This window comes from Tribolium madens, unplaced genomic scaffold (assembly GCF_015345945.1).
Source record: "Tribolium madens isolate multiple individuals breed KSU strain unplaced genomic scaffold, Tmad_KSU_1.1 Scaffold_3;HRSCAF=73;Tcas5.2_LG2, whole genome shotgun sequence".
Lineage (NCBI taxonomy): Eukaryota > Metazoa > Arthropoda > Insecta > Coleoptera > Tenebrionidae > Tribolium > Tribolium madens.
This window is the reverse complement of record NW_025401006.1, coordinates 15,221,737-15,230,345: the sequence shown is the minus strand read 5'-3', so window position 1 is coordinate 15,230,345 and position 8,609 is coordinate 15,221,737. Positions and strand designations below refer to the sequence as shown.

The window sequence follows — 8,609 nt, the reverse complement described above, 5'->3', positions numbered from 1 at the left end:
GCCATTTAAATTTTTTTTGTGTAGAACTCAAAAACAAAAGGAAATTTCGAAAAATTTTATTCTTGTTAAATCATCACATTTTTATAGTACTTTATCAAACCGTTTGGTTCCATACTTTTTATTCACCTGGTATATCGAAAAATTTTATATAAGGGAGCCACATCCCCTGAAATGGGTACATCTTTTCATGGATTTTTTCCAATATTTCAGAAACCATCCTAGATAAAACTACAAAATTTGGTATGCACAACTGACAACCTTTATACACCCAAATGAATTCAAAGAAAAAAGTCGAAATTTTTACTCAGGGGCGTCCTAAACTGGGGGGTTTAGGGTAACAAGTATTTTAATTATTTTGGCTGTTGGTTTTTGCCACTCTCAGCCACTTTTTTCGATAAAACTTACCGTTTTTGAGTAAAATCAGTTTACAATTTGTCTTAAAAATTAAAAATTAAATTAAAGTGATCTTTAAATTCGTTCAGGGTTATCAGCTATACCAATTTTTGTACTTTTATCTATTCTGCAATAGTGGGAAAATCCCATTTCTTTCAGGGGGTGTAGCTCGCTTACGTAACATTTTTTGATACATGTTCATGGGAAACTTTTGTCCTAAAATTGAATATTCCATCACCTGTTTAAGTTTGTAACAATAAAAAGGAAACACCCTGTATTTTTTTTCTTTTTATGAGTATGCTTTTTACTCAGTGCAGTCCGTTTGATGATGTTTCGGTCAGTCTGGTCCAGACAGTGATGTTTGTGTCGTATACGCAATCGTTATCTCCTTACTAGCCCTTTTGGCAGGATAATAAACGCAGGGCCCCGGACTGGAAGCCCTACATCGTCCTCCTTTTTTCTTATCCCTTTCGGAGCCATTCATGCGAGTTGACATGCCATTCCTGCTCATATTCTGTCTATGCAACCTCAAACTTTGTCTATCTCCTCCATTCGACATGAAACTGTCGTCGTGTGTGGCCCCCCCATCCGGAGACTCGCGTCCCGTTCCAAACAGCGAATTATTGCAAAACAACAGCAAGAACAATCGCTTGAATTTCTCACCAAATATCACGTAAATTATAAAATTCACACTCGAATTAATCGTTACTAGTAAGTTACTCGTGTTTACTAGAATCGGCATGTCCCACGAGGGGCGATACGTGTCTATTATGTTCAATACTAAAGGGAGGAGATTGCACACGAAGAAAACGGCCACCACACATAACAACATCGTGGCTAAGCCAATCTCGCGTTTTTGCAGACGGGAAAGACGCTGGCGCTCCTTGTTGGCTTTGCGGACCTGAAAATAATCAAATATTCAACGTAATAGCTAAAAATCGGACTTGAATTAAGGAAGAAAAGTGGAGTAATTAAGTGAAGTTTGAGTAGGAAATTGGATAAAAGATTGGACGAAGCAGGGTTTTTTTTTATTTTTGCTCGACTGCTCGAGTAAATAAACTTTGCGGTTTGATCTATATTAACGTTTTGAGCGGAATTTCTTCGCTGTAAGCCAACATAAATAAAAATCAAAATTGATTAAGTTACAATAATTGATCAAAACAGATAATTTTATAACTGAAAAAACATTTGACAATGTTATTGTAGGGCACCAAGAAATTATCAAACAAAACAAGAGTACCCTTATAAACAAAATTGTTGTTTTGATGTTTTTAATTTGAAGGAAAACAAGTACATATAAAAGGTTTCTTGGAGGTACATACAGAGTGTTAAAAAAAGATTGTAAAATATTTAAGGAGATAATAGTATGGACCAAAACAAACAAAAAAGTTTTCATAAACATGTTTATTAAGATTTTTTCATTTTTGTCTTGTTTTATAACGCAATAAAAACTATAATACAAAAAATATCACACCAGAGTTCTAAAAACATTAAAAATTTGTAAGAATATTAAAAAAAATAAGAAAAATATCGCAACATGAAGTAAGACATATAAACAAAAAAAATATAAAACTTGAAATTGTCAAGTGGATCTTCCAAATTTCTTTATCTTTTTTCATTATCTTCACCTTCATTTTTTTCGACATTCGTAGTTTTTTATCTGCTTTTTTTTAGATAAATAATAAGTTTTTTCTTTATTTTTGTGTTGGCGGATTAATTTTTTTATTATGTCATGACAATTTTTTGATTCTACTTCCGTATATTATTCTCAAATTTCACTTCTTTATTTCTCAATAATTCTTCTCATTTTCTTCAGATTAAGTTTTCAAGTTTTTATTTAATCCAAAACACTTCAAGTGGACTCAAAATTGGTCAAGTCGGTGGCAAAACAAGCAAAACCACGTTTTTTTATTTAAAAATATTAGTCACGATAGTTACAATAAGCCCAAATATGTATAACTAAAACATTTCAAGTAGACGTAAATCCGTTTTTGTTGGTGTCAAAATTAAATAAACAACAAATTTTTCGTTTTATTAATATAATAATAATAACGGTACTAATCATATGTCAAAATATACGTAAAACACTAAACAAAAGAATTTAAACGGACTCAAATTGCACAAAAGGAACTATTTTTGTGTTTTACATTGTAATAAGAGAATAAAATACAAAAACTACACATTATAGGTATACCAGACCAAATTTCTAAAAACTTTAAAAAATCGCAAGAATATAAAAAAGAAAACAAGCATAAGGGCTTTACAACATTTGATAAGTAATATGTAAAACGTATGAACAAAAAAAGAATAAAATTTAGGAAACTGTCAATTAAATCTTTTTTCCTTCATTATATTCATTTGTTTAGTTTTTTTCGACATCCTCAGCTTTTTATCTGATTTTCTCGTTTATATTTTTTTGTTCTTTAAATTGTTTATTTAAATTTTTTCTCAATCCGAAACCGTTACTCTCATGTTTATTAAGACTTTTTTGTTTGTTTTGGTCCATATTGTTACCTGTATACATACAAAAAAAAATTAACAGTTATTCATCTATTTGCATATTTTTTCTCAGAAACTTGTTATTTGAAATGCATTAATAGATTTGTAAATTGTTAACAACTATATTATAACGTAGAAAGTTTCCTTAAATTTTCTCTCTTACCTAGAGACAGAGACCGAGTAATGAATGAATTTTTCATTCTCATTTTTCTTATAAATTTTTTGTTTTACATCTGTGTTTTAACTACACCTACAATTTGTAACTTAAATCTTTTTTATCCATTAATGTGGTAACAAGTGATATTCGTAAATGTCAGAGTGTTTTATTGCTGTTAAAATTTAAATTTGCCATTTTTTTGATAAAATTTTAACGGTTTAAAAGGCTTTCCTGTTTATCTACGCATATTGAATAAAATTATTTACGAAAGAGTGAGGAAAAAATCGCTTCTGTTTGGATTTGCCGGTAAAAGGCACTTAACCCTGCATATGGAGTTAAAACTGGTCGATCAAGATTTAAAATCAGGAAATAAACGTTAAACGTCTCCTCCAACCAACTAAATGATACATAATTCAATTTTTAAATAAATAAATTATGTAGCTAGTGCTCGAATAGACAATAAAAAAGATCGTTGTATCAATGCAGTTGCTTAATTTAATTCTCAAATTCCCCAAGCAATTCTACTTCGTTTCAAGCAAAAATAAACAACTTATTCTGTTTGATTCCGTACTTAAGACGTTGAATAAAACCGCAAGATTCGAGCCACTGACCGGCTGGCTCATCTGTCAGGGGCGGATCCAGGAATTAATTTTGGAGGGGGGCTATCTAAAAAAATTTTAAATGATGAGGGTAGGTATACAGTGAGCGGCAAAATTATAGAATAATCTTATTTATTAAAACTGAAAATATTTTGTTTTGGAAAAATGCTCGAACAGGTCAATTTTTTTTTAACAAATACAAAATTTTTAACTTGATTTAAAATTGTATCTTTGTTTTTTATTGATATTATTTCACTTTTTGGATATTTTTTTTTTAAACTTTATGTAATACATAATATTTTGGTGTTGCCATTTCGACAATTATCTATCGAATTCGCTAAAAAAATAAGAGTTTCCATTAAAAAAAAATGTCGCTGCCGTCATTACCCAAAAACCAAAAGGTGTAGGATTTTAAAACAAGTTGAAAATTGTGTATAAGGTGTTCTAGCGAGTTGGTAAAGTTCATTATTTAAAGAGATATAAACTTAATTTAATTAGATACCTAAGATGTGGCCCAAAGAAAATTACAATTGATGATTTCTTTTTRAWTTAGTAAAAACTAAGGGAGTATCGAGAGATCAAAATAATTTGTCCTTGTATCCGAAAACGTATGTCCTGTGCGTATTTCTGTGAAACGTCAAATAAAATGACAAGTGTAAAGGTAAAATCCCATGATCAAAAAGATAACTAAATTTATGATTTACCTTAAAAAAAGAACGGTCTTATTATTATACGTCGGCGACTAATTCCAGCCCATTTTGCCGTTTTCGACTTGTCATTTTATTTGACATTTCACGTGCAGTTAGTTCAAAAACAGACATACGTACAGTTGGGGAATTGTCACTTTTGTAAACTACCTTTTACTGTCATCATGACTGAAATTTGACAATTAAATTTATTTTTATTTGTTGTTAAATTTGTTAATTAAACAATTTGTCTGTCTTAGGAAATTTATTAAGATCTGCTGCCTACCCGTTATTATGCCACAAATCACTATTTTTGAAAGTAAATAAGTCAAAATGACATAAATACGACAAGAGTAAAAAATGAGGTTATTAATATAAAGGTTGTTTTAGAGTTTACATTATGAAAATGACAGTACTGCGCGAAATTTTAATTCCGAACTGTACGTTTTCGGATCCAAAAATGACTACAAATTATTTTGATCTCTCGGTATATGTATGATTTGTATTAATAAGTGTGATTTAAAAAGAATTCTAATGTTTTTATTTAAAAAACTTTAGGTCATAAGGTTTTTATATTAAAATTTAAATATAAAATATTGAAGCTTTTGGTTGGGGGGGCCCTGGATCCACCCTTGTCATCTGTGTATTTGAAAATATTGATTTAACGTCGATTGTGTTACAATTACCTGTCTGTAAATAGCAGCGTTGAGTATTGCTAGCCCAAGAAAGGGCAAGAGGTACAAAAAAATGAGGTACAACCAATGAATGTAAATTCTTATATAGAGTTCGTTTTCTCGTAACGCCGATGGTCTTGGGCAATACACAGTAACGTTCCTTTCCGGAAACCACTCTTCTTTGATGGTGGATTCCCACAGTTTAGGTAAATTATACATTGCCGAGAAAACGATGATTGCAATGACGTACATGCGCGCCCTTCCGTATGTGCACAACGATCGCGCCCTTAAGGGATGACACACGGCCACAAATCGTTCCAAGGACACAGTCAAGGTCAAATAAACCGATGCAGTTTGCACCACCATAGCTAGGGGAAACACCACTGGCGCTATATGAGGATACACGATGTAGTAGTAAGTGAAAAGTAGGCCGCTGTATGGGTAAATCCCCGGCAAACCGAAAAGTAATATACTTGTGATGATGAGTACAGTATCGATGCGGGCCAACCCAATGAGGAGGTAGTTGATGCTGCAACGCATTTGAGGCCGAGATAGAATTATCATGGAGATGATGTTGCCCAAAATGCCCAAAATTCCAATAATGTTAAGTAAAAGACCGTTGATTATGAAACGGTAAAGTTTTAACGTTTCGATTTCTTCGTTAAGACAAGAATCGTAACTGTCGTTGGAAAAAAATGATTCGTTTTGGATGTTGGACATTTTTCAAATCGACAAGTCTAACGCATTATGTGCTTTATTCGGGTTTTATTACGAAATTGGGAGTGAGAGAGTTTGGATGCGAGGATTTCCAACATTCTTCCTCTTATTCCATTATCTGAAACAAGAGAGAATTTTTTACGAAATGGACTACAAAAACGAACAACAATTGCCATATTTAATTTTCAACAATAACACAGGGCGGCAAAAAAAAGTATGTGAGAAAGTGAGACAAATTAAATGCACTAAAAAAAATTAAAAAAGTCCACACACTTTGAACTAAATAATTTTTTTTCTAATTTAAATGAATACTTTAACTTTAAAAAATCATTACTCAATAACTATTATTCTTTCAAATAAAGACCATTTTAAAGGGATGGACTTGTCCTTTAGAATGATATGCAATTTGAAATTGAATATTGGCAAACTTTTCTTCGAACAGTGTTCGAAGAAGTTCCAAATAAATCGACGTAATCTAAGAAAAACCCTACGAGTAAGTTTTTTTTCTTCGTCACCATCGTGTAGAGCATTTTTTTATTAGTAAGAATCCAAATTTTTAAAATAATATACCGAGTAGTTTTTAAGATATGATTTTTTGAAGTTAAGGTTTGCTATTCAGGTATTGCGCCATCTTACTCAAAATTGCATTTTTAAAAGTATTTGTTTTAAGACTCTTCTTTTACTTTAAAATGGTCAATTGCACGTATTTTGTTTTAGTTAGAATAAATAAAAACTGTTTCTTTACTTAAAACAAACAAAGAGTACCTGCGTACTAATTAAAGCAAATAAAGAGTTTTTTTGTTCTAAAAATGATCACTGATTATTGAGCAAAAAGGATCTAGAAGTTTAAAGCAGTAGATTTAAATATAAGAACAAATCTTTTTCAAATTAAATCACTTTCCATTCAGATTCCAACTTGTTCACTTTGTTCTAACTTTCTAAACTTTTTTTTGAAAATGTTCTTAGGAAATGCTTTCTTATCACTTTCTACTGATGTTGAATGCAATAAGTCAGTTGCTTCGTGTGCAACTGTTATCACAACAACTACTACCTACAAGCTAACTGAAGCTAATCGTAGAATGAACCAACAGAAAAACATCATAAAAAAATCAGAAGAATTAAAAAGATACATGAGGTAATCAAGGAAAACAAGAAGAAGTTATAAGAAAATCAAAAGAATTCAGAAAAAAAATTAAGACAATACAGAGAAAATCATGAGAAAATCATTCATTTCGTAGAAGACTGGAAACTTGAAGCTGTAAAATGGATTTTTTAAATATAAATACGACCATTTCTCATTGCGGTATGTACAGCATTTCAAAAATCATCAAAAAATTTAAGAAATTTTTTGAAATAGTAAAAAGTTTTGAAGTTTTTGAGATAATAAGCTCAAACCTTATTCATGATGAAAATCATAAGAAAATAGGTAAACTAAAAGAAATCTTGAGAAAATCAAAGAATTTAGGAGAAATCAAAGGAAATCAGAGGAAATTTTGAAAAACTAGGAGAAATGTGTAGAAATCAAAAGACCAAGAAAAATAAAAGAAATTATGGGAAAATTAAAGGAAATCAGAAAAAAATAAGAGAAATTAGAGGATTATTTTGAAAATGTTCTGAGCAAATGCTTTTATATCACTTTCTAACGATATTGAATGCAATAAGTCAGTTGCATCGTGTGCAACTGTTATCACAACAACTACTACCTACAAGCTAACTGAAGCTAATCGTACCAACAAAATAAATCAGGTGACTTATTGCATTTAACATCACTCGAAAGTGATAAAAAATAATTTGTTCAGAACATTTTCAAAAAAAGTTCAGAAAGCTAGAACAAAGTGAACAAGTCGAAATCTGAATGGAAAGTGATTTGATTTGAAAAAGATTTGCCCTTATATTTAAGGCTCGTGCCTTAAACTTCTAGATCCTTTTTGCTCAATGATCAGTGGTCATTTTTACAACAAAAAACTCTTTATTTGCTTTAATTAGTACGCAGGTACTCTTTGTTTGTTTTAAGTAAAGAAACAGTTTTTATTTATTCTAACTAAAACAAAATACGTGCAATTGAACATTTTTAAGCAAAAGAAGAGTCTTAAAACAAATAATTTTATAAAAATGCAATTTTAAGTAAGATTAACATGCATGGAGCAATGCTTGATTAGCAAACCTTAACTTCAAAAAATCATATCTTGAAAACTACTCGGTATATTATTTTGAAAATTTGGATTACAACTAATAAAGAGATGCTTTACACGATGGTAATGATAAAGAATTACTCGTAGAGTTTTTCTTAGATTATTTCGATTTACTTCGAACACTGTTCTAAGAAAAGTTTGCCAATATTCAATTTCAAATTTTATATCATTCTAAAGGGCAAGGCCATCCCTTTAGAATGGTCTTTATTTGAAGGAAATCGGCCAAGTAAATATTGAGTAATGATTTTTTAAAGTTTTTTTTAAATTCATTTAAATTAGAAAAAAAATATTTAGTTCAAAGTGTGTGGACTTTTAAGTTTTTTTTAGTGCATTTGGTTTGTCTCACTGAGACGTGTAATCGCAAATTGAATTAAACTCTCTTATTTTTCGTTATGTTGTAGTATCTTTAGAAGAAAATTTAATTTCGCAAAGCTATGAATGGCAATAAAAGCACATTGTCTTTTTCATTATCACTATTAAAGCAGTGCTACCAAATTCTAATAAGTACGCAATTTATCCTTAATCCTTACCAAAGGTTAATTACTAAATTAAACTTTAAAAAAGTATGTTTATGCTAAATTAGCCAAGCTTAAAAAAACTATCAACTTGGCTCCAATGTTTCTTAAGTGGTGTAGTAACACAAGAACAAAGTGGTTTCGAGCGTGCTCAGGATAGATATTTGAAACACATCT

At 30.5% G+C, this 8,609-nt stretch overlaps 1 protein-coding gene across 1 annotated transcript; it reads right to left on the bottom strand.

The window, feature by feature from the left end:
- Nucleotides 1–567: 567 nt before the first annotated feature.
- LOC123007362 (FMRFamide receptor) lies at nucleotides 568–5,761 on the bottom strand. Its single transcript, XM_044402624.1, has 2 exons — nucleotides 5,021–5,761; nucleotides 568–1,294 (listed from the first exon to the last, which is right to left on the bottom strand). The coding sequence occupies exons 1-2, from the start codon at nucleotides 5,726–5,728 to the stop codon at nucleotides 731–733; spliced, it is 1,272 nt and encodes a 423-aa protein (XP_044258559.1). The 5' UTR covers nucleotides 5,729–5,761; the 3' UTR covers nucleotides 568–730.
- Between the last annotated feature and the right edge of the window lie 2,848 nt (nucleotides 5,762–8,609).

What these genes read in the sequence shown, in the direction of transcription:
- LOC123007362 (XM_044402624.1), bottom strand. Translation starts at nt 5,728, where the DNA reads ATGTCCAACATCCAAAACGAATCATTTTTTTCCAACGACAGTTACGAT. An exon ending in ACGCTGCTATTTACAGACAG is followed by an intron (nt 1,295 to 5,020) that starts GTAATTGTAACA and finishes GATTATTTTCAG; the next exon opens with GTCCGCAAAGCCAACAAGGA.